Source organism: Vitis riparia, chromosome 16 (genome assembly GCF_004353265.1).
Source record: "Vitis riparia cultivar Riparia Gloire de Montpellier isolate 1030 chromosome 16, EGFV_Vit.rip_1.0, whole genome shotgun sequence".
Classification (NCBI taxonomy): domain Eukaryota; kingdom Viridiplantae; phylum Streptophyta; class Magnoliopsida; order Vitales; family Vitaceae; genus Vitis; species Vitis riparia.
The window spans coordinates 10,904,245-10,931,422 of NC_048446.1; the positions used below are offsets into that span (position 1 = coordinate 10,904,245).

General features: G+C 34.0%; 2 protein-coding genes across 5 annotated transcripts; both read right to left on the bottom strand.

The window, feature by feature from the left end:
- Positions 1–831: 831 nt before the first annotated feature.
- LOC117932944 (putative disease resistance protein RGA3) lies at positions 832–3,821 on the bottom strand. Of its 4 annotated transcripts, none has more exons than XM_034854271.1 (3): positions 3,689–3,821; positions 3,266–3,537; positions 832–1,032 (listed from the first exon to the last, which is right to left on the bottom strand). In XM_034854271.1, exons 1-3 carry the CDS (start codon positions 3,726–3,728, stop codon positions 1,015–1,017), a joined length of 330 nt encoding a protein of 109 aa, XP_034710162.1. In that variant the 5' UTR covers positions 3,729–3,821; the 3' UTR covers positions 832–1,014. The 4 variants fall into 4 exon arrangements, with proteins under 4 accessions (XP_034710162.1, XP_034710161.1, XP_034710160.1 ...); XM_034854270.1 differs by lacking the exon at positions 3,689–3,821 and adding an exon at positions 1,122–2,205 and having other exon boundaries at positions 3,266–3,628; XM_034854269.1 differs by lacking the exon at positions 3,689–3,821 and adding an exon at positions 1,122–2,213 and having other exon boundaries at positions 3,266–3,628.
- Positions 3,822–5,005: 1,184 nt separating this feature from the next.
- LOC117933565 (CCR4-NOT transcription complex subunit 1-like) lies at positions 5,006–5,748 on the bottom strand. Its single transcript, XM_034854986.1, has 3 exons — positions 5,476–5,748; positions 5,297–5,398; positions 5,006–5,192 (listed from the first exon to the last, which is right to left on the bottom strand). Exons 1-3 carry the CDS (start codon positions 5,731–5,733, stop codon positions 5,082–5,084), a joined length of 471 nt encoding a protein of 156 aa, XP_034710877.1. The 5' UTR covers positions 5,734–5,748; the 3' UTR covers positions 5,006–5,081.
- Positions 5,749–27,178: the final 21,430 nt, after the last annotated feature.

Sequence of the window (27,178 nt, forward strand, 5' to 3'; positions counted from 1 at the left end):
AAGTTTTTTTATGAGCTCTTCTTCTTCAATCACTTGTCATTTCACACTCTAAATAACATTAAAATCATAATATTAACACAATATCAATAATTGATCCACTTCTGTTTGATAGTGGCTCATATAGCAATTGATTTTTTTATTTTCTATTATGAGATTAAAATTATAAATAATTAACATAATTTTAATGAATTTAAGATAAATTTAAATTTTAAATATAATAAATAATTAGAATATCATTAGGATACAATTTTGATTTTATTTTTTATTTTTAAAAATAGATAACATAAATAAATTTTAAATTTTTATAGATATTAAACATGATAGTATTAATTTTATAGTTTCCATCAAAATTTCCAAGGCCATTTTCCCCATTTGAATTTATAACTACAATATAAACATTAAGAGCCTGCTACTTGTGTTGACATAGTGTATGATCATGATGTTTGGTGAATAAGCTTTCCATGGACTTTTTTTTCCTACCTTTTTCAACCTGTTACACACCATGCATTGTCATATGCTATATATAAATTTATAATCCTTCTATATAATGTGCAAATAATAGGCAACATCCGAGGTGAAGAAATATGGAGGGCTTGCGCCAAAGAAGAAGCCTCTGATTTCGAAGGTAAGCAAAAATTTTCCCTCACCCCTCTTTGGATTTCAGTCTCTATCGTATGCCTTTTGAGGTCATGACTGTGGAACAATGAAGCCAAGTCTTGGGCTTTCAAAACCACCTTAAGTAGAAAAGAAAATAAAAAATCAATCACCTCATTTCTTTGGGCTGCACAAGTCCACTTCCATCAATTCAAAACAAACTGATACCAAGTAAAATATTGAAGAGAAGTGGCTTAACCTTTATATTTACGGAAAATAAATAGATTCCAGACTTTTGTTCAATAACACTCCCCCAATTGATGAAATTACATAAATGAATAAACTGCTTTTACTTGAAAGGCAAAAAGAAGAAAAGGAAAAAAGAATGTGTCTTGCTCAAATCCATGTTAGGCTTCATCATCACTCTGAGTGGATCTCCTGAAACAGGAATTAGGGAATTGTCAGGACACTATAAATAATTAAGATATATTAATTAGTTAAAGGTTGTGCATGAGAGATTTTTATACCTTGCTTAATTTTCTGGTGTTTTGATGCCATCAATATATATCTTTGAGACATGAGAGATTTTATGCCAATCTTCCCCTGTTGTTTTCTTGCATCTTTCAGCCAATTGAGGGCATTCTTCAATCACAAGTCTGTCAAGGGATGTGAGGTTGCGCATCCACTCTGGCAATGCCTCCAACTTTGGTAATTTTCCAAGCAACAAAACTCGTAGATTCCCGAGCCTTGGAACGTGGTCTTCCCCATTTCCATCCAGTGAATTAAGCCTTTCGCAATCGAAAATCACGAGACGCTCTAACGAGGGCAGTTGTTTCATGCTAGGTGCCAAAATCTGCAAACTCCTACAACCGTCAATAACCAATGACCGAAGGGCAGTGAGGCTTTGCGTCCCTTGAAGCAGAAATTCTAGATTTTCACATTTGAAAATCCTTAAAATACGAAGAGATTCCAGGCGTCCTATCCCTATCAAAGCCCTCTGTTTCATGGTGATCCCTAATTGCCTCAAACTGATGAGGTTCCCAAACTCCTTGGGCAGATTCTCGAATCCCTCACATCCTTGAAGCAACAACGTTTGCAGATGAAACAACTTGCATACTGAATTTGGAAGTTTCTTTATCTTCTTATTCCACATGAGGTTGAGAAGTTTGAGATGCTTTAGATTACTGATAGAATTTGGCAATGTGTCAAAGTTTGAACCCGATAAATCTAGCGTCTTAATGCATTTGAACTTTGAGATGCAAGCTTTAAGAAATGGTTCACCACGTGATGTCTCCCATACAAAGGGGAAATAAATTGTACGAATGTCGTTAAGCTCACCAACAACTCTTAAGATTTCTTTCTCATCCAAATCATAACTAAATGACACATGGCGAACCATTCTAGAGACAGTTTGGCTTACACAATCTATGACAGTGCACTCAGTTTGTGATATGAATGATGCAAGATCATGCATCAGATCATGCATTTTAAATGTAAAATAATAATGACGATCTTCAAAGTCTTGAAAGAAGGATCTCGATAACATTTCTTTAATATATCTGTTTCCGATGTCGTCCAACTCTTGCTTCTTTTTGGATGGTTCAATGAGCCCTTGTGCGCTCCACATGTCAACCAATTGTTCATTAGTAAGCACACGATCCTTGGGAAAATTTGAGCAGTATGCAAAGCAACATTTTAAGTAAGAGGGCAATTGTTCATAACTCAACCTTAAAGCAGGTAAAATATCCCCTTCCTTTTGTTCTAATTTCCATATGTCATTATCTCTCACATATAACCAATCCCTTGGCTCAAATTTTGAGAAAAGTAGGCTCCCCAAAGTCCTTGCCGCCAAAGGAACTCCATTACACTTCTTTACAATGTCGTCCCCAATTTTTACAAGGTTTGGATGTTGTTTCTCTTGCCCTTCATTAAATGCCCATTTTAGAAACACAGACAGACAATCGTCATGGGGAAGACCCTCTAAAATATATGCTTCAACAGTGCCCATGATCGAAGCCACCGGATGACCCCGCGTTGTTACAACAATTTTATTGCCCTTTGCACCATTCATTAACAAAGTTTTGAGTTCAATCCATTTTTGGCGTTCCTCATTCCACATATCATCCAAGACGAGAAAAAAATTTTCATTTCCTAGAGTAGTACGAAGAACAGTTTGTGATTGCTCCAGATTCAATTCATTATACTTTAACAAACCAGTACCACTCCCCCCTTCCACAGTAGTTTTGATTGAATTAATAATATCTATAATCACCTTTTTCATATCAAAGTCATCGGAGACACAAACCCATATTCTTTTCTTAAAATGCCCAAGTACCCACGGATCATTATACACTAGTTTAGCAAGAGTAGTCTTTCCAAGACCTCCAAGACCAACTATGGGAATGACTGAAATACGCTCATCATCATCACTTGAATTCATCAAAAGCTCTAAAACTTTTTCTTTATCCTTATCTCTTCCGATAACATCGGAAGCATGCACAAATGAGTGGGTCTCCCTGTACACCATAGGAGCCCTCTCCATACAAGTCTGTAGATTGAATTGAGCCCTATCTGCTGCAATGCCATCCAACCTCTCCCTCACCTCCTTGATTCTATGGCCCATTTTAAAGCTAAATGGAAGCGGATTTGAAGATGAAAAGAAGCCAAGTACCTTTGTTTTAAGGCTGCCATGACTCACCACTTGGCGCTGCAAAGCTTGGTACCGAAATTCATCGAGCACATCTTCCACATCATAGCACACATGTTTGAGCTTTCCCAACCAATCACGTAGCTGTCGATCCTTCCACTGCTTCTCCTCAGCATCCAGGAGGATGGATTTGATAGCGGTTAAGGTGGCTTCCAGCTTTTGCAGTTCAGTCTTGACGCCCCATGCTAAGCCAATTTCTTGGAGAGTGACAGAGCCTATCTTCCCCAGAACGTTGTCTGCGATGCTAAACAAAAACGATTCAGCCATGGTGTTGAAGTTGTTGATGACTGCTCACTGCAATGCTAAACAAGATAAATGAGATGATCAGAAATCATCTTTGTAAATTTAGAAAATGGTATGGGTTCAATAATTCAAACTGGGCCCTACCACCACCACCCTCTCTTTGATTAGGACTGAGGGGTATCATGCCAAGTTGTCATGCAGTTTGGGTCCACAGCCTTTAAAAGTTAAAACATGCCATGTGCTCCCGATGATTCCTTCAAAGTCTTCCTCGAATGCCCTGCACCTTTATAAATGATTCCTTCAAAGGTTTACTTTATGTTTTTAAAATACTTCCAAAATTATAATTTTCTATATTTTAAAAAGGAAAAAAACAAGCAACATGTATCAAACATCAACTAAATTTAAGCTTTTATCTCCTCATTGGCTATTTGAAGCTTCAAATGAATGCTTTAGCATTTGTTTTTTTCCTTCCATAACTCTTGTGATCACTTTCCCCTGATTCCTCTGTCCTCACTTGAACACACATTAATGCTCTAAAAAAAAAAAGATTTAGCATGTATTCAAGTTAAAATGATATGATTAACACTCAAAAGTAGTGATAAAATCCATATTTTTTAAGTAAAAAAATAATTTTTCATCTCCCATATGCATCAATTTATCAAGTAAAAGAAAATCATGCTAAAGATATTTAGGTCTTGTTTGGTAATTGTTTTCGAAAATGTTAGAACATTGAGTCTTATTTATATGTTGATAATTTTGTTTCAATTTATGTTTGATCAAAGTTTTTTTAGATAATGACTTGCTCTCAATGAATGGTTTCTCTAAATTGAGATCAATTAGACTAATTAATCAATTATGACCCTTGGACTTAAGTTCGCTCAAGTCACTTAAGCCAAAAGGAAGCCTATAAATACCGTCTTTACTCTTACATTCACTATTCTCTCTCATATATTCCAGAGAGAGAATCATAGCCTCCACCCTCCCATATTTCCACCATTTGAGTGCTAAGTTTCAAGGACAAATCATCAAGTAGAATATTACCGAGTTTTCAAGACCATCTACGGATTTGCAACAATCTTCACCAATAGGAGTTGATCAAGGACATCTTGATCTTAGTAAGCACACTAAACCTGTAACCTAGATGCAAAAAATTGATACTAGTAAGAATTTTTTATATACGGCTAAATTTTTGCCCTATCACAACTCAACTACATAAAACAACCAATGGTTGATCAATTACTTCAACAAAATTAAACCCTCAAACATTTCGACCATAGCCACCATCTTAATGAAAATCACAGAAAAAAAAATATAAGTGAAAAATAATCCAAAAATGTAAGAAAAACATTACTATTTTCCCCTTTTTTGTTGGAGGGAGGGGGGACAAATTTGCTTAAACTCATTACAGCCACTTTTTTTATTTTTTTTATTTTTTTATTTCGACAACCCTTGCAAGTATATATACCTTTTATATGGTCTATCTATGGGCATTATCAGTAATAAAATTACGCTAGTTATTTACAAATGAGAGAACCAGTCAGTGCATGTTGTCGGAGACCATGCAAGATCGTGAAACCGATTCAAACAGTTTCTCAATCTCCGGCGCACACCTTGTGAAAGTTCGGCTCCAAAAGTTGTATCTTGAATTCTGCTTACACAAAAAGGAGAGAAATTCATTAACTATTTTTAGAGAAAAAACGTGTGTAACCAACCAGATAGAAAGAAGAAAAAAAGAATCATCAAATTAATTACCTTGATGAGCTCGATAAAAGTGATGAGAAGACCCCATGGGTGGGATCTATTTACAATCAGGCGTTCCAGCAAAACTCTTGTAATTTGCTCCTGGATGATTTCCTGCACCATCAGAGGTTGAGACTATAAGAAGGTGATCATGTCCCATGGGAGGGTGTTGGAAGTCGGGGGAGTCTCACCTGGCTTGCCTCAACAAACAAGTAGAGAAGAACAAAGGAGAAAAAATGTGTGTGGTTGTTGGGATAGCGCAGCTGATTTGCAATGGCATTAAGGAAGAGGTAACGCCCTTCTGTATCAAGCTCCGCAATCAGAGTCTGGAAGATGTCCATGGCAGAACCCATCAAATACAACTCCAGCGGACCATTGTGGGCCATCTGCTGTGCAAGTGGAGGCGAGCTTTTTGTTTGTAATTGCTGGATGGTCTGCAATACATACATCCACTTGGAGATTAATAAACCAAAGAGAATATCTCAATAATACGAAGAGAACCAACGGTTTGTTACTTAACCAAAACTTACAAGGTGAGAGAGAGAAATAAAAAAAATAAAAAAATAAAAAGGGAGGGGGGCAGGGGGCACATTACCTGCCTTCCCACATAAAGGACACGGGAGTTCATCAATGGCACATTGTACCGGGTCCCAGCTTCTGCTGCCTTATTTTGAGGCAGAAGCAATCTCTGCTTTAGATCGGGCAAGAATGAAGATCCCTGATGCCTTGTCTACAAAATAAAGCCAAGGATTATATTATACTATGAATAAGAAAAGAATTATATATATTTCGTCATAATTTTTTTAATGATGAATAACTCTTGGCACACACTTATATATATTTTGTCATAATTTTTTTAATGATGAATAATTTTCGGCAATAATGTTCCATCACAAAAAATAAAATTTTAAAATTATGAAAGTATTTACTTTTTTATAATAAAATTCTTTGTCATGAAAGTATTTATTTATTTTATTATAACGATAAGACTTGGCCACAAAAAATAGTAATTTTTTTAATTTTATCTTTGGTTACTTATTTTAGATCAACTATTCTATATCACAAATTACATATATAGTTGGTGACAAATATGGTATGACATAAAAGTATTTATTATTAAAAGCATATATATTTCAGTCCACATAACTATTAGATTTTCTAAAAATTTCCTATACTTCAAATCTCAAATTTCTTTTATTTTTTAATTTTCTATCTTTAGATTTTTAAAGGTAATATTATTTCTCGTCAAGAAAATCAAAGAAGTTAAAGCAAAAGAAAAAAAAAAAAGTAAATTCAAAATTGGATTACTAATGAAGTTGTATAAATTATGAAATATCATATCAACGTTAATGAAATGATATATATGTATATAGGATTCTCAATAAATTTGATGTTATTTGAGTGCTAAAACATTTTTAATTAGGTAATTATGAGCAATTAGGACATCTAAATAAAACCAAACTCTATACAATTAGTTTATTATTTGGTTTTTGGCTATTATCGTTTTATTTATTGTTAGTTGTTGTCTTAGGTGGTATTTGTTTTTTTACTTAATTCTAAATAGAACCTTAATGCTTAGTAGTGTTAAATATTAGGTTATTTGTTTTTGTAGTATTTATTTTTATTAAGTATTAAAAAGTAAAAAAAAAAAAAAACCAATATATTATTTTTTCTATTTAGAAAAAGCTACATATTTTGACTTTTTCTATTTAGTAAAAAGTTTATAATAAGACATGAAAAAGTATAAAACAAAAAACTTAAATTCTAAAAACAAATTGATTTCAACAAAAAGCCAAAAAAACAAACACCACCTTAGTGATCATTGTCATTCCTCAATAATGACTTTTTATCCACAACTGGACGGTCTTTAAGAATGGATAAACCAAAGAAAGAAATCAAGAGTCTAGTATTGTAGTTGAAAATATAACCAAGTTTGAGGATGAAATTTGATTTAACATATATATATATGAGAAGAAGCCTTCAAATTTGTGTTGTGATAGTGCTGAGGTTGTTCTACCAAAACTTAAGTTGATATGCCCCACTTCCCTTGTAATAAATGAAGTTGAGGGGTCTGCCATATTTTACGTAATGCTTACTTTTATCTATATATCTAATGTTGTTTTGCTAGACTTTTTGTGCTTCTTCTTTACGCTTCTCTTTTCTTCAATGAGTTTTTAGTTTCCTCTTAGAAAATAACTAATCCTTTTATTTTGGGATCTCAAATGTTTTTTGAATGTATGATCATCGTCGTTTGATCAAAATGATATTTAATTTTATAACTAATAAAACATAGACACATAGATATATTATATAATGAGTAAAATGAATATCGATTGTGATCAAACTTCTTTTACTTTATCATTTTGTACTAAGGAACTTCCCAAATGATTGTGTTTGATTTAATAATTTTATTGTTGTCTTTCCTTTAAGTGTGTAGTCCAAAATTAGGATGAAGGTATAAACATTGCCTTTTTTTTATTCAAAATATATGTTATAGACATTGCCTCTAAGTTTTATATTCATTTATATTGAAATGATATTACTCCCTTTGGTTCTTATCATCTTCATTCTTTTTAGGAACATTGGATTTGCCTTATAGTTTCCTTCATTTGAGATAAACTACATGTTGGTCCTATTAGAGAAATTTCTAATGATTTTTCCCTCATTTGAGAGCACTATCGTTCTTCATTCTCTTTTTTATTCATACACATGAGCTAATTGTCAATGCATTTTATTCTACTCCTTATTATATCCTTGTTAAAATGTGTTTGTTTTTGTGTGTGGTCTTTTAAATTTGTGGAAGTTTTAATTAGTTAATATTCAACTTCTTGTGTTATGTGTATTGACATTATGTAAATTATGAAATGAATTTAATAAAGGAATTTTTGGTGTTTATTAAGTTTACATAGATTGTTTGAGTGAAAATTTAGTATTTTCTAAAATTATGAAATTTGCTTCAATGGTGAAACCTAATACTACAAAAATTATTAAATATGATATAATAATAGGTATAAGATTCATAACCTCATTTACTAGAAGGAATTGAACAGGATGACCTATGATTTTAGCTTAATATGTTAAAAAAATATCCCATGAGAATCATCAAAATAAAGATCCCTTGATTTATTAAAAAAGAGTCTCATTGATTGGAATGTTCTTCTTGGATAATCAACCTATACTACATGGTCTAAATGACCGTTTTACTTGTATGCTAATTTTGTAGCTATTAATTTACTTAAGTTTATTTGGGTATTGATAGGAGAATCAAGCTCACTTATAATTTACTTAATTATGATCTCTTGAAAGTTATATGATCTAGTATGGATAACACCTAAAGGGGATGAATCAGTGTTTGAACCCTTTTTAGCCCAAAAATAAAAAACTTAAATGATTAACTATCACTTTTTAGATTAGAGATACTTAAAAAGTAACCAACACACAAGAGGCAAACCTTTTTACATAGAAACCATCCACACAAATGTGTGGATGTAAAAACCAAGGGGTCAGAGACCTCAAATTAACAATCCAATATGTGAAAGTATAGTACACAATTTTACCTAGCAGAAGCTACTCCTAAAACTTACTCCTTGGTACGTACAATCCACTTTCATCTGCCATGCAACACCTCATGTGCTTTTAGAATATCTCACCTTAATGCTTAAGGGGATACAAACCTCCTTCACAACACAGCAAAAGCAACTACAAGCTTCTTTAAGAGTTTAAGAACAAGAAGGAAAATTAGGTTTTTTTTCAACTTAGAGCATCCCATCAAAAACCTGTTTATGCAGGGTATATATAGGCCTAGGAATATAATAGACTAAATCTAAAAAATTCTAAAAATAGAACTTTTAAACATAGAAAAGACATATCTCCAAAATTCTAGAGAATTCTATCACAAATGCTCAAGCACCCTTTGAGCACTTGAGTGCTCCTAAGAGCGCTTGAACACTCTTTTCGGGGATTTTCAAAACACTTTTAAAAAATTTTCACTTAGTTTTAAAAAACTTGATCTACACCATGCCTTACCAAACACCAATTTGCTTTTCCCGAGCCTTTCTCTATTTACCTATGTAATCCCAATTGATCCAGCAACAACCTCAAGTCTCAAATGGAAAGCAAGACACAATCTAGAGAAAGTTTTAATGTTAAAATAAATGGGAAAAATTTGCCAATATTAAACCACATAAGCTAACATACCAACAATCTCCCTTTTTGGCAATTTTGTGACAAAATATAGATTACATTAGCCCCCCTCCCCCTAGTACTCTCAAATAAAGTTAACAAATCTCTCAATAAGTCTCGTCTAAACCAGTTCATTTCCTAACATGCAAATGATGATAAACCACATCCAAAGGTGAGCAATACCTCCATACTTGTAATTTGCACACACCAACAAATAAAATACCCAAGTAAAGTAATGTGTCGAAAAAAAATACATAACTCATTAATTCTATCAAATTATGATAAGAGTGAAAGGGTAAATGAATGTGAGTCATGCATACAATGGATAACAAGCAATCAACCAACCAATCAATAACAATCCTCCTCCTTTTTGTCACAAAAATGACAAAGAGAATGATAAAGCAAGAAAAAAAAAACAGGGAAAAAAAATAATGGATGTAAATTTATATCTAAATATGATCAAAAGGTTTTAGATACAAAGGATAAAAAAAAAAGTACATCCAGACCAACAAATATAGGATAAACCGAGCTAAGGAGACTTTAGTGCTAAAAGAAACTGTTTCACATAAGCATAGAACAACCAAAACTCCAAATTAGATGAAGTTTACAGAGTCGGAAGCACTCTGAGACATCAACCATAAGGCAAGGATTGAGGCCTTAAAAGCAAGCATCTATATGCTTCATGAACTTGCGATGGTGTGTGTCCACATGAGTACTTGATGCATCTATCCACAAGTGAAGCTAGTTCATAGAATCTATCGATTATAGAAGCCTAAACTCGTCACAAACAAGGACCAAGGGGCGAATGATGATCATGAAGAGCTTGCTCTCTCATGATTATTACACCCTCTACGTATAGGTTTTAGTTGCTCATCACTCAACTCGACAGGTGGATCCTGCTCCATCACATAGATCTCCTATTCCTCCTAAACGACCTTTAAAGCAATCGAGGCAAACATATGGTTAACATGCTTAGACCATGAACTCTTGCTGATGAGAGCATGCGGTCTAAGCATACCTAGCTACTAATCAATCTCAAAACTAGATCAACTAGGATGTGGGAGACAACCAGAATGAAAGGAAGGCTTCCAAGATGAGATGACTCACAGTATGTAGCCATGATGTAAAAGATAACCTAGGTGATATCTATCGATTGCCCACAGGGAATGGCATAGATGAAACAGGCAACCAACCCACAAATCTATGTTTGATGAGAGGAGTTTTGAAAAAGGTATATAAAAAGTGACGTAAAAGGCTTCCAACCTCTCTCGCTGAAAATAGTTAGAAGATCAGTGTCACAAAAAGTGCTCAAGGTGATACTCCACTTGATCTCAATCCTATGAACAAAGAATTGAGCATAGTATCACTCTCAAGACACCATAAAGAAGAAACACTCAATTGAAAGATCATCAAGGTCAAGAGGATGGCCATGGTAGGCTCAGGGAATAAAGGGGTAGAAGATGACTCCCTAGGATGCCTATGACTCGACACACTTAGCCTAGAGTGAAAAATGAAGACACATGAAAATATATAAGCTACTTTGTAAAAATGAACCATTAGAAATGCTCAAGAAGAAAGCAACAACACTCTTACAAAGTTGGAACAAGTGAAAACCAAACCAAAAAAAAATGGTAAAAGATAAGTGGACACCAAGAAAGAGCGTAGGAGATGATTAGGGATAGAGGAAATGAACACAATAAGGTGTTGGAATACTTTTTATAGCCTTTAGCATGCACAAGAGCACTCCAAGTTAGATTAGAGCTCAAGCACTTTGAGCGCTAGAAGGGCGTTGGAAGCAAATTTGAGCCATTGAGCTCTCGAAGGGTGTTAAAAGCCCTTAAGAGTGCTTGAGTACTATAAGGAGCACTTAACCTCTCCATTCCTATCATCAAGCGCTAATCTCAATAACAACACTCCTTTAAGCTTTCAAAACATCATATTTTTTTAAAATGTAAAATAGGCCAAAAGAACAACCCTTTATACTAAAAAAAAACCTTGGAAAGATATGAGAGACAACAATTACAACCTAAAGTTCTAAGAAACCAAAGAAACTTGAGATATTAGCAAGAACAAAAATAAATCAAGTAATTAGCTATACAATTAAAATCCAAGATTTCAAGAATGAATCAACATCATCCAAAGGAAATCATTAATGACTAAGTCAACCTTGAAAATATTTCAATACCAAACAAGGTATACTATGACTAAAATAAACCAAAAATATTGATTGTCAAGGGTATATATCAACTTAATATCTAGCTTACATATTTCAATTTTGAATTCTAGAAGATCATTCAATCATGTCAAAATGTAATTTATTTAACATTTAATCAATTTGAACATAGTTTGTCGATTTCTTATTTAATACAATAAATGTTAATCTACATAAATCATAACTTTTTCTCCTTCTCAATTAGATCTCATCATTTTCCTCATTTTTATTTCTTTTATTTTATTTTCAATGGTAGAGGCATTATATATGGTATGGAAATCATACTTTCAACCATGGTTGTCTTTTTCCAAGTGGGGGTGTTTCCAATTTTTGCAAGTGATGACATTATTTTCTGGGAAAGAATATTAAATTAATTTTAGCCAAGATGTCAAAGATCACTTCGGGAAACAATTTTAGACTAAGTCAAACATGATATGTGAATTTAAAAACAAGCATGGTGTTCCTTACTTTTAAGAACTTAAAATCTACTATATTAATTAAACGTAAGAAGGCTTATTAATCACTTGCCATAGAAAATTTTAAGGTTTTCTAACGTACAAAGTTTTTATTTACTTTGTTTTAATGGCTTAAAAAGTGATTTATGATATTCTAAGGAAAGTTATCAGATCTTATATAGCATAATATTGAGATATTTCAGTAGATACTAAAAAAAACAAATTAACAAAGAACTTATGAAACCTAAGATTGGCTAGAAATGGACCTAAGATTCTAAAAAATTGTACCATTTTAAAAAGAAAAATTATCCTTAGGCCCACATCTCAAGCTCTTAATCAATGAAGCAGATGCCCAAAGATTTCCTTAGAAACTCAAACCTAAGATAATCTAAGAGCTTTGTAAAGATATCAACCAATTAATGCTCAATGGGTATAAACTCTAAGGAAATTACCTTGTCTTCTATAAAATCCCTCATAAAATGATGTTGAATTTCAATATATTTAGTTTGAGAATGAAAGAAAAGATTCTTAGAGATGTTTATAGCAATCATGTTGTCACACATGACATTCATGGTGTCTTGCTCAATGTCGTAGTCACTGAACATTTTCTTCATCCAAATAAGATGGGTATAACAACTTCCTACTACAATATACTTCGCTTCCATAATGGAGAAAGATACCAAGTTTTGTTTTTTACTAAGCCGTGCAACTAAATAGTCACTAACAAAGAAACAAGCACCTAAAGTACTTCTTCTTTCCTTTACATTTTTGGCCTAGTCAGCAACGAAATAATCGATGATAACAAGTGTATAGTCAAAAGGATACCACAAGCTATAATCTAAAGTCTCATTCACATATTTGATTATTCTTTTTACTAATTTTAAATATAACTCTTTAGGATTAACCCGGTATCTAGCACACACCCCCACACTAAAAGAAATATTAGGATGACTTGCAGTGAGGTACAAAAGACTTCATATCATACTCCTACAAAGCTTTTGATCAACATATTTATTAGATTTATCCTTGTAAAGCTTTATGATAGTGCTCATAGGTGTCCTAAAGTGCTTAGCCGACTCAAGACCAAATTTTTTCAACAACTCCCTTGCATATTTAGAGTAAGAAAGAAAGAATCACTCTTAAGTTACGTAATTGGCAAGCCAATGAAAAAATTGAGTTCACCTATCATGCTCATTTCAAATTCCTTTTTCATCTCCTTAATAAAACCAAGGGCATGTTTATTTAAAGTGGCTCTAAAACAATATCATCAACATAAATTGTGCCAATAAGAGTCTAGTATTAGTCTTATGGACAAATAAAGTCCTATAAACTCCTCTCTCTCGAAACCATATTTCAAGAGGTAAGTAGTAAGTCTCTTATTCTAAGCTCTAAGAGCTCGCTTAAGTCGATGGAGGGTTTTCTTTAGTCTATACACATCATTGAGAAATTTAGGATCTTTAAAGCCCTTGGGTTGCTCTATGTATACTTCTTCCCTAAGGATTTAATTCAAAAAGGCAATACATACATTTGGTATAACTTTCTCCTTAATGAGCATGCTATAACTAAGAAAATTCTAGTGGCCTCTAACCCAGCTACAAGAGTAAAGGTTTGCTCATAATCAATTCCCTTAATTTGGGAATATCCTTATGCCACTAGTCTAGTCTTGTTCCTCACTATTATCCCATTTTCATTTTGCTTGTTCTTGAAAATTCATTTGGTACCTATCACATCTTTGTCTTTAGGCCTAGATACTAAATACCACACTTCATTCCTAACAAACAAGTTTAGTTCTTCCTATAGTATGATAGCCTAAGATTCATATTTGAGAGCTTCCTCAATGTTGTTAGGTTCTAATTCAGAGGTGTAGCAAATGAAACCTATCTCTTAGGTCTTGATTGTCTCCTTATGACCATGGAACCTTTCTTGGTTTCAATGACACTAAAGATAAGGTGATTTTAAGGTACCTTGGATTTATTCCTATTTCCCACTTTACTATTTCCTATATCTTCATCTACCTTCATGTCACTTTTGGGATCAATCACCTTTTCAGGGATGGTCTTAGGAATATCTTTAGTCTCATCCATTAGCTCATGGATGACTTCAAGGACATCTCTAATAGAACCCTAGGGTAATATATATGAATAATTTTTTTTCTCAAATGGACCCATAGTCATCAATAACCACATTATATGATTTCTAGATAATTTTGGTATTCAGATTATAAACCTTATAGCCTTTACTTATGGTAGAATAACCAAGGAAAATACCTAAATCAAATTTAGAATCAAATTTTCCTAGTTTTTTCCCATCCTTGAGAATATAACATCTACTGCCAAAGATCTTGAAATATTTCAAATTAGGTTTCTTTCCTTACCATAACTCATATGAAAGACTATTGGCACTGTAACAAGCAATGCCAATGGCTCGGCCCAAAAGTAAGCAGGAGTGTCATGAGTGTGGATCATTACACAAGCCATTTCTTGAAGAACATTTTTCTTTCTTTCAATTACTTTTTTTTTTTTTCTTTCAGTCATTTCCATTCTATGGCCTAATTCTCCACCATTTCAATAGACACCCAATTCTCAAAGTTGCCTCTATCAATGAGGACATTACAGACCTTGTCCTTGGAAGTGCACTTAGTGTAAAAAAATATTTTTTTCATTGCCAATTTGTCTCTTCTTCTTGGAGAACACTTAGATTGTGTTTTTTTTTAACTTAATGTTGAATGTAATTTACTTTCAGACTAGTTGTTTCTTTTTTAGTTTTCTTTTTTAACTTCTAGTTTTTTTAACATTATTTTTAATTGAATATAAAAAGCTAAAATATATGGCTTTTTTGTTAATCTAAAAAGTTAGTTGATTCACACTTCTAACCCTCACACCCTACTCTCATTGTGAAAAAACAAATAACTCAATACTTAATACTATTAAGTTGCATTTAAAATTACGTTAAATTAAGTTCTATTTATATTTAAGTAAAAGAAATAAACAACTCCTTAAACTTTTTTGAACTACAAGATATTCTCTTTGATCCGCATGTATGACTTCTTTTGTTGTTGGGGTTCCAAAGTTACCTTAGACATCTCCTTCGCTCTCTTTATCACTTTCTTCCTCAATTAGTATGATAATTTTACAACTAGGGCGTTTAGAAGCAATATGCTTGCACCCTTGATACTTGAAGCATTGATAAGAATTGGTATTGGAGAAGTATGGTTGTTGTTTAAAACCAACCTTACTATTATCTTTTGATAAGATTCAACGAATGGACTTTGCAATTGAGCTAGTTTTAGAAATGGAAGCATTCTTTTTGTTAGAAGAATTATCTTGCACTAAGAATCACCAATTTTTCCTACATTCTTCCTTTTGTTGTTTTTCTACTCTTAAGGGAAAATCTACAAACATCATAAGTCCAATAAGGTTACAGTTGCACCATGTTGCCAACTTCCAGTCTTAACTCCCTAAGATAACGAGCTATAGTGTCCTCTTCTTGTACAACAAGATCACATTTTACTATAAGATGATCAAACTCTATTATATAATCTTTCACTATTGTTTGAGGTTATGAAACTTCTCATGGAAAATATTTTCTTTAAAGTTCTATTTTCTTTTCTTTTTTCCCAGTCACAATCCTTATTTTTCTTTCTCAATCATTTGGCTTTTAAGATTTTCCCTTCACAATAAGACATATTTTTTTAATTTCATAGCAATTAGTTTTACCTTGCAATCATCTGCCACCACCTTGTAGTCAAATACATGTTCAACATAGTGAAGCCAGGCCAATCCAAAAACTCATGATCTAGTTGCATTCTTTTTCCAAACTCTAGGATATTTACTTTGACTACAAAGTCCTGTTGTAAGTGGTGATTCCTTCCAACACAAGTTGGAGATGAACCATCTCTTATTTGGGGCTTTTGAGTTTGATAGAAGGGGTGTTAATATTTTCTTCTTCATTCTTAAAACTTTCTTCACCTGAAATCTGGTGCTGAAAAGGTTAAACTATTATAAATGTTGTTGTAGTTGCTACACTTGGTTTCTTAACTCTTCGAGCACTTGGTTTCTTCACCTGTTGAATATTCTTCATGAGATCTCATTCTCAAGAAAGATGTTCTTCAACATGTTGCACACTACAACCAGCCATGGCACCCCAGAGCATTGATATCAATTGACATGGAGATAGTACGAAAACATAGAACTAATTGATAGGAAAGAAAATACAAGCTCACCTTCCAAGAAGAACGCCAAGGTATGTTTGGTTCCTAAAAAGTATTAAAAGAAAAGAAAAAAATGTTAAGAAAAATGATTTTCTTTTGTTTGATTTCTACGTAAAAAAAATGTAAGAAAATCAAATGTATTAAGAAAAAAATGTTTAGAAAATGAAAAGTATGTGAAATGAGTTTAAATTAGTATAAAAATAATTTATTAAATTTAAATCTTTTTTTTCACATTTTCTTTCCTTTTTCTTTTCCTCTATTTTCTTTTCCTTGCATCTTTTTTCAAATTTTCTAAGAATAAAAAATATCATATCACCACCCAAAGGAGTCCACAAAGGATACGGGGCTTAGAAAATAATCCTCCATTAATAGAATATACCATATTCATCTGTTCTTTAAAAGCCTCTATCCCTCCTAAATAAACTTTTTCTGTTTTCCACTTCCAATAGCTACAACTTGGAACAACCCTCCAACTTCTCCAATTCTCGAGTGGCACTCGATAGTTGGATCTTTCATCAATAGAAAATTGAACTTATCTTTCTTCAACGAACTTCAGTAAAGCCCTCTAAATTGCATCTGAATCTTGACTCAATGGCATAAGGTATATAGTTAGTATAAGAATTTCACTGCATCAGTACCAGTTTTACCCCAAAAATACCCCTACAATGGTAGTTTCTGCGTCCCCTACATCTTATATGACCAAAGTATGGAGTTGGACTTCTCTTTGAACTAGGTGTTGGATCATATAATAAGACATTCCCGTCACTTTTCAATGGTCTTCCAAATCTATGTAACGCACTTCATACATGGCTTTGGCAACAAGCTTGTGATTAGACTTATCAATTGCTAGTAGGAACATCACTTTTATGTCGAGCAAAACAACAATGCATATAGCACTCTTGAAAGTGCTCCTGCAAATACATATAATGATCAAAACAAAATTTAGCTTTTAAGTATATAGATATATATTGGAAAAAAAAAAGCATATAACTAAAAGCAAACTAATTTCAAGAAGTGCCTGTGGTGAACTAGCTAATGATAAAAAAAGCTACTAAAGCCTCCTACTTCAATAATTGGCTCCCTTTTGAATTGTGGAGATAATGTAAACATCAAAACTTAGGTTATATTTAGTTCTCAAATTATTTTGGTATCAATAATAATAAAATATAATTAAAATTAGTATACAAATTTATATATTTTTAAATTATTTAATGTTTATATTAAAGAGTTAAAATTAGTGAAATGAATTTAAAATAGCATATAAAATAATTTATACACAAGCAATACAGATGTAAATGTAGAAATATTAGTAAACTGAAAAGTTTCTAAACAATAGTATTATAAATATAATAAAAGGGCACAAATAAATTACAGAGAGGAATAGGGAGAATAAACAGACATATCAACCACAAATAAATTGTAACTTTCTAGTTGTAGACCCCCTCAAGGTCATTTTCTTTTATTTTATTCTTTTTTTCTTCTTCTTTTCTTTTTCTTCAGAACGCACAATAGAGCCAAAAATCAGAGATAGTTGTTTAGGACAGATAAGACATAGTTGAGCAGAAAGAAAGCTAATGGGAAAGAACAGGTGGCTGGGACAGAGGGAGCAGGTCTGTTGCTGAGAAGGATAATGAAGTGGTGAAAGTGACAGGCGAAGAAAAGGTAAAATAAAGGAAATGTCAGCTTCGTCATCCAGATCATCACCACGGCTACTTTCATCTCTCCATTTATCAACACCATTAAACCCATTCTTGAGACTCGACTTACCCATCACCCTATCGATCCTCTCAACTCTCATATCTCTCATTATTCATACCCATGTACCCATCTCCCATCTTTCATTCCTACCCCAACATGTTCGCCACCCTCTTAGCCGCGCCAGTAAACCTATTCTCTCTCTACACTCTCCTATGGTCCTACCCACATGAATGGGAACCATGCACACGTATCCTTCGCACCCCACCATACCCATTATCCTCCACCCGATTTCCCTTTCAAAGCCTCATTAAGATCCCATGCCATACTCGACTCAACACCACCCTCATCCCTCTCTATATCCTCATACCCACCACCATTGAACCCCTCTTTCTTTCATTAACTCATTCACCATCTCATCCTTCAATACCCATTATCACCACTATTAAACCCATATCTCATTCCAACCCCAGCTATCCAACCAAGACTTGGATGCAGATGATGAAGAAGACAACGAATTCTTCCAAGAATAGGTTGACATGTGATGCCATGTAAACCACCAAGGCTGGGCGCTTGGGAATGCCTCTCGGCATGGCCGAAGTTGGGTATATGTTGTACAGGCATGTGATGAGGTACAACCCCAGAAATCCTAAATGGTACAGGACATGGTTGATTGAAAGTGAGGAAGAGACAGTCGGGATGTCGGACTTTGATGAGGCTAAGCGGCATAGATATGTTGATGTACCTAAACCTGTGCCAGTTTTCATGGAGACCTGTGGTACCTGAAAGATCTAAGAAGTGAGAGAAGAAGACCTATGCCAAGCCCGAGAGAATCAAGTACAAAACGGATGAGGTCAAGCTTGTTGATTTGCAATTCTATAAGGTTGATTATTTTGGAATGGTCCAGAGTGTTGGCAGATCGAAGGGTTGGCTGTGTCCATCAATTGTTAGCAGATCGGAGGGTTGGCCGTGTCCATCAACTCCCCTTGTATTCGCCGTGGGTGCTTGGGTGAATGCACTATAAGGTTAAGGTATGCGCCTTTCCTTACAGCAATTGCTTTTAGGAGAGTTGGCAGCGCCTGAGGTCCTACAAGTGGTATCAGAGCCAAGGTCATGGGTTTGAACCCCAGGGGTGTCGCTGGGGGGAGATTGTTGGCAAATCGGAGGGTTAGCCGTGTCCATCAACTCCCCTTGTGTTCACTGTATAGCCTTTTGCTACAAGGCGTGCCTTGTATTTATCTACCTCTCCATGCTCATTAAGCTTTGTTTTGGAAATCCACTTGACACCAATCTTCTTTGCACCTACAAGTAAGTTGATTAGCACCCAAGTATCATTCTTTTCTATGGATTTTATTTTAGAATCCATAGCAGCTCTCCACTTGCACTTTCATAGCTTCTTCAAAATAAAAGGGATCTCCAGATGCAAACATGCTAGATTAGTCTCATCTTCTTCTTTAAACAAACCCTCACCCATTTCATAATCTCTCATCCAAAGTACTGGCCTTCTAACTCTCCCTTCATTGGAACTAGGTGAACTCTCTTCATCTACCAATTTGGAGAAACAACCCCAACCTCTTCTGTACTATCTCCATCTTCACTCTCGACCCCACCTTCATTATTTGCAGCAACATTTTCTTCATTATCTCCCCATTCCAACATAGCTACCACCTGTTCTTTATACTCTTATCCCAATCCCAAGACTTGTCCTCTTCAAAAACTACATCCCTGCTTATTACAATCTTCTTGGCTATTAGATCATAAAGCCTATAAGCTTTAGACTCTTCACTAACTCCGAACAACACACAAGTAAAACTTTTATCTTCCAACTTGGTTCTCTTGATATCAGTACATGAACATGTGAATACAACCAAACACTCGAAAATGTTCAACTGAAGGCTTGACTCCACTCTAAGCTTCCTCCGGATCATGTTCTTCACTGTAGAGTAGACTTCCGTTTAGAATATGCACTGTCCAATTCACAGCTTCTAGCCAAAAAGTCTTTGAATCTTCTTTTCTGAAATCATACTTTGAACCATGTTCATGATGGTTCGATTCTTCCTCTCTACAACTCCGTTCTGTTGTCGAGTGTAAGTTGTTGTCAAATGCCTCTTGATGCCATATTTCTTTAAAAAATTCATTAAAGTCTTGTGAAGTGAAACTCACCTCCTCGATCAGTAAGCAAACACTTAATATAGAACCTGTTCTTTCTCAACACAACTTTATATTGTTTGAAGATAACAAAGCTTCATATTTTCAACCAAGAAGTAAATCCATGCCTTTTTGACTAATAATCATCAATGAAGCTAATTAGATACCTCTTTTTGCTATTCTGAGATCGGTGTGATAGGGCCACATATGTCAGCATGAAATGAGCTAAAGTTCGAAGAAGCTCTCCAAGTGCTCTTCTTTGGAATTGGATTTCTATGCTGCGTTCCAACCATGCAATTATGCATACAGTTTTTGAGCTTCAAATTGTGGTAGTCCATTCACCATCTTGTTGTTTTGAAAGTTCTCAAATCCTTTGTGACTCAAGTGTCCATATCGGCAATACTAAAGATGTGATAAGTCTTTTGTAGTTGTGTGAAAGCAAGCTGGTTTCTTTGGTTGTGGCGCAACCAACAAAATAAACATTCTATTGGCAGACATCTCTGCTTGAATGATCAAGCCCTTCTCAAGATGATAGATTTTACACTTGTTATGTTGAATAAGAATCGCTAAACCTTTCTGCTGCAGCTGCCCAATGCTTAGTAAATTGTTCTTCAACTCAAGCACATAAAAAACCTTGGTGACTACATGATTGAATCCATTCACTTTCAGCCTTACATTACCCTTACCCATCACCGTCATTTTTGAGTTGTTTCCCAGCTTCACCATCTGCCTGAAGCGTTCATTGAAGTCGCAGAAGAGAGTTTTATCTCCACACATATGATTGCTGCAACCAGAATCTAAAAACCAAACATCCTCCTTTTTTGCTTCATTTATCTCAACATAGGACATCAACAACATCGCTTCTTCTTCTCAATCTCAGCAAATTAGCCTCTTTGTCCCAACTTGGCACTCATATTGAAAGTGTCCAAGTTTGTGACACTTGTAGCATTCTACAGTATCTTGTTGAAGAATTGGCGTCCTCTACCTCTACCTCTACCTCTTCCTCTAGAGGATCCGCGACCACGACCTTCCTCCTGCACTTTCTTCATGAATTACCTTGAGTCCTGCTCTTCTCCTTTATGCCTATGGAACTTCTGCTCCATGAACAATAAGGAACTTTGCAGTTCATCAATTGATAGGAGATCAATGTCATTTGACTCCTCAATTGAACAAACAATATAATTGAATTTGTCATTCAATGATCGAAGTATTTTTTCTACTATTGTAACATCTCTCATTTTTTTCACCATGAACTCTCATCTATTGGCTATAGACATCCTCTTGAAAAATAGTCAGAGACACCTTCACCAATTTCATCTCAAGAGTTTCAAACTCTTTGCGAAGAGCTTGAATAATGGATCGTTTTACCCTTTCACTCCCTCATACTTCTTCTTCATGGAATCCCAATCTGTTTGGATGTGTCTTCTGTAGGATGGTTTCTAGAATCGTTCGATGGATAGCTTGAAACAAAATAATTTTTCACCTTCAAGTCTTTCAGCTTCATCTCATCAAGTTTCTTCTATTGTGCCCTGTCAATACTGCTCCGCTTTCTGGCTCAACATAACCATCTCCACAAGACTCCAGTACTCCTTAGATCTTAAAATTTTTCCATCAACATGCTCCAATGATCGTAATGACCATCAAATCGAGGAATAATAGGTTGCACAAAATTCCCTTCAGTTGTCATCTCTCTTATTGCTACAAATTACAAAAGCTGCCGCTTTGAACCTGGCTCTGATACTAGAATGTGTGAATCAAAACTGAATGGAACAAAACTGGGAAAAATCCACATCTATTGATCAACAACCTTAGCTAATAATAATGCCTTACAATAACTAATTGATAAGAAAAATAGCCCATGTTTTACACTAACAAATAACGTGGTAAAGAGTAGAGAATAAGTCAAAGCTAAAAATACCCTGCTTATAAAAACTACCCTGCTTAATAGGATTATTAAAACAAAAAAACTAAACAATCAGAAACTTAAATCTTGACACCCTCCCTTAAACTAAACTACTAACATCAATTAGTTTACATTTGGAACTTCACGAACACCCATCAACTCTTCAGCTTCAGAAACATGTCAAGTTTGAGAGGCTTAGTCATCATGTCTGCAATCTGATCTTGTGTACCATAATGAACTAATTCCACTACTCCTTCTTTAGTAAGATCACGCAGAAAATGAAAGCGAACATCTAGGTGTTTGCTTCATCCATGCATCACTGGATTCTTTGATAATTTAATTGTTGAACTATTGTCACAAAACACAGTAGTACAATTACCTTATATGACTGAGCTTCTCCAAGATTGTCCTCATCCAAACAACTTGACATGCACAGGATGTTGCGGTTATGATTTAGCTTCAGTTGTGGAAGAGTGAAACAACAGGCTGCTTTCTAGAGGACCAAGACACAGCTCCGGAACTCAACATGAATACATACCTTGATGTGCTTTTCCTATCCTCCAAATCACCGATATAGTCACTATCAGTAAATGCAACCAATTTATCATTCCCTTCCTTCTTGTAGAAGATCCTAAGATTTGTTGTGCCTCTCAAATATCTTAACACCTTCTTTGCAGTCTATAAGTGAAGCTCAGTTGGCTGCCCCATGTATCTACTAATTAAACTCACTACAAACATCAAGTCAAGTCGAGTTGCTGTTAGATACACGAGACTCCCTACCATTTGCGTGAAGAATGTTGCATCAACCTTGACTCCATTTTCATCTTTGAAGACTTTAAAACCTGTAACAATCGGACTATGGACAGAATTGCTCTCCTCCATCCCAAATCTTTTCAACACATCTAAGGCATATTTCTTTTGACTGATGTAAATGCCATCAGTCTTCTACAACACTTCAACTCCAAGAAAATACCTCATCTTTCCCAAATCAGTCATATCGAACTCACGCATCATAAAGCTCTTGAACTCATAAAAAATTGATTCATCATTTCCAGTAAAAATGAGGTTATCAACATACAAACTCAAAATTAAAATTTTACCTCCTTTGCTTGTTTTGACGAACAAGGTATGCTCACTGTGGCACCTCTCAAAGCCTTCATTCACAAAGTGTGCTTCTATACAACTAAACCAAGCTCGTGGAGCTTGTTTGAGTCCGTATAAGGCTTTCTTCAGTTTGTACACCTTGTGCGGATTGTCATTTTGCTCATAGCCTCTTGGCTGCTCAACAAACACCTCTTCACTTAGCTCTCCATGGAGAAAGGCTAATTTCACATCTAGTTGGTAAATTGTCCAATTCCTTTGAGCTGCAAGAGCAATAATCATTCCAACTGTATCCATCCTTGCCACCTGCGCAAAAACCTCTGTGTAATCAACCCCATGTTGTTGGCAAATCAGAGGGTTGGCCATGTCCATCAACTGCCCTTGTGTTTGTCGTGGGCGCTTGGGTGAATGCACTATAAGGCTAAGGTATGCATATTTCCTAACAGCAATTGCTTTTAGGAGAGTTGGTAGCGCCTGAGGTCCTACAAGTGGTATCAGAGCCAAGGTCACGGGTTCGAACCCCAGGGGTGTCACTAGGAGAAGATTGTTGGCAGATCGGAGGGTTGGCCGTGTCCATCAACTTGTTGGCAGATCGGAGGGTTGGCCGTGTCCATCAACTCCCCTTGTGTTCGCCGTGGGCACTTGGGTGAATGCACTATAAGGTTAGGGTATGCACCTTTCCTAAACTAAGGTCCTACACAAAGGTTGAGAAAGGATTGCCTTGATTCTAAGTGCTGCGTGGGTACCTTCATGGCCAGCCACTTTGATAGACACTATTGTGGCAAGTGCAGTCTTGCATATGTTTACCAGTAGGAAGGATGGAGGGTCTGGGTCTTGTGATTTCAAGGAAGTTTGGATTCTCATATGGCATGAGCAAAGGAGATGGGATGAAGCTCTCGTTCCTGCCAGCATCCTTCTATCTTTGGGTTTCATTCTCTCTATCTTTGACATCATTTAGCATGGCCACCTTTTGCATGGCCACCTTTGGGCCATGTGTCACTCTCCAAATTCCTTCTTTCGGTTTTAAAAATAATTCCCCAATCCCTTTTTGCAAATAGTTTTCCAATTTTTAGTTCTTCCAATAATCTTCATTCTTCATACGCTTATCCCTCCTTAGAATTTTAAGTCAGCAAAATCCTATTTTTCATGTTTGTCTATTTAATTATTATTATTTATTATTATTATTATTATTATTATTTTATTTATTTATTCATTCTTTTTTTTTAAATAAAAAAAATAAAATTCCATTTTTCAACAATTCCACAAAATTCTAATCTCAAAATTTAATTTCCAATTTCCAAAATTCCAATTTTCGCAATTACTTATCCAATCATTATTATTTCTGTTATTACTATCATTCCGTTTATTTGTTTGTTCACTTATTCATTTATTTAAACTTCTTTCTCCAAATAATTCTTCAAATTTCCAATTTCTAAACTCAATTTCCAATTTTCACAATTATTTATTTAATCATTATTATTTTCGTTATTACTATTATTTCGTTTATTTATTTATTTACTTATTCATTTATTTAAAACTCCATTTCTAAATAATTATTCAAATTTCCAATTCTTAAATTCAATTTCTAGTCTTCACAATTATTTATCTAATCATTATTATTTTCGTTATTGTCATTATTCTGTTTATTTATTCATTCACGTATTCCGTTGATCACTTTTATTTCCGTTATCACTATTACTTTAGTTATTTATTTATTTATTTATTCATTTGTTTAAAACTTCATTTCTAAATAATTCTTCAAATTTTCAATCTCTAAATTCAATTTCCAATTTTCACAGTTATTTATCTAATCATTATTACTTTCGTTATTATTATTATTCCATTCATTTATTTATTCATTTATTTATTCATTTATTTAAAATTTCATCTCTAAATAACCCTCCAAAATTCCAATTTTTGAATTTAACTCTCAATTTCTAAAATTCCAATTTTCACATTTATTGATTTATTTATTATTATTATTATTATTAGCATTTTATTTGTTTATCTTCAAAAGAATTCCACCTTCGACTCGAACGATTTACAAAGATTCCAATTTATATAATTAAATTTTCACAGTTTCTGCTTCTTAAATAATTTTCAATTCCGGTTTCTTTCAAATTTAATCTCCAAGTTTCCGATCCTCAAATTCAATTCCCGAAACTTCGATTTTCAAACAATCCTCGAGACTCCAATTTTCAAATAAATTTCGAAAATCCAATTTTCTCCCGAACAGTTTTAAGTTCACTCTTGTTTTCAAATAATCTTCTGTTCTTCTCGATTCTCAATAAGCACGAAGACAATTTTCATAATTATAGACTAATGGAACTTGTGAGATTAATTCATACGAGATCGATTGGGCTTTGGTGGGACCCAACATATGTGATTTTCTCATTGACTGTTTGATTGATATACTTGATTGGTTTGCCTCATTCTGTGACCATGCACACGGTTATTTTGTATTTGTGCACTAACCTTGTCTCTTATGATAGCGCTCAGCTTGTGACTAAGGTACGCCTTGTACCCGACAGTGTTTATTAATTTATTTGTTATCATGCATGTCTTATTTTCATACATTTGATTACTATTCAGTATCCAGTTTAATCAATCAATTGTCATACTTGCTACATCTTATTTAGTAGAGACCCGTTTTTAAGGACTTAGAAGGGTGCTACGGTTTTTACCGTACCTTCCCAATAAGTAACCTGACCCCTGGACCCAACTCGGTTTTTCACAGACTTGTTTTTCGTTCAGGAGTCACGCTTAGGGTTTTTCTTTCTTATTTTGTTTTCCCTTTAAAAATAAAACAAAAATAAGTGGCGACTCCAAGTCATTTTCTAAAGAAATAAATCATTCTCAAATAAAAAGCGAGTTTCACCATCGAGTGGGAACACATCGTGCGAAATACGGGGTCCACACTAGTTTTCTATGTTCAATTCCCATATGCTTAATTAAGACAATCAAGGTTGAATTATATAATTTTTTTAATTTTCCACTCAATTAATTGCAAAGGTCTCTGGACTAGAGAAAAAAAACCTCCAACTGGTGTTTAACACTTTATATTCAAATTTCACTCATCTAATTTTATTTAAATTTTCCAATAGTTGATTGGTGACATAATTAGATCCAAAAGCACCAAAGCTACTAAAGAGGCATAAATCACTTCGAATGTGCAAAAAAATCTTTCAATAATTTCACCTACTTATAACTGATTTCCAGACCTGTTTCTAAAATTTTGAATCATAAACATCATTATTGAATGTGCTTTATAGAAAACGCACATGTATAGGATAAGAAAATTAGAAAGAAAAAAAATAAAGAAAAATAAAAAATAAAAATAAATTTAAAATGAATAAATTATTTTTATATGTTAATTTAAATTTATTTTATTTATTTGAACCTTTTGATATAAAAATTAAATAATTTAAGAATAAATAAAGTTATAGTTAATTTTAATTTTTTTTTTATTTTTCATAAAATAACCATGAAAAAAATATTTTTTGGAACCTAAGCATTACCAAAAAAAAAAGGTCTCAAAGGATTTAAAAAATAAAACATAATTGTCAACTAGAATTGATAAATTTCAAGATATGTTGATAAACCTTATTGTGTAATCTTTTGTGGCTGACCGTTGAGCAACCAAAATTAGTACCATTGCTCCCTTCCTCAATGAGGTATTACACACCCCACTAAATTTAGGTGCATACCTTGAAAATCTTGTTCCAACTTGCTTATTGTAAGAATATATACTCAATTTTTTTAGATGAAAAATGTAGACCGAACTGCTTCTAACTCTAAATTGTGGTATGATTGAGAATTTATACTTTGGAAGAAGGAAAAGAATATTTTCTTTAGAAATGAATACCCGTAAAAAATCATTATATATGAAAAATCAATTAAAAGCATCCAATTTTGAGGTAATGGCTAATGAGTGCTTTTCTTTTTTAACTTTTGATAGTTATAAATATGATACATAGCAGGTTTGTGT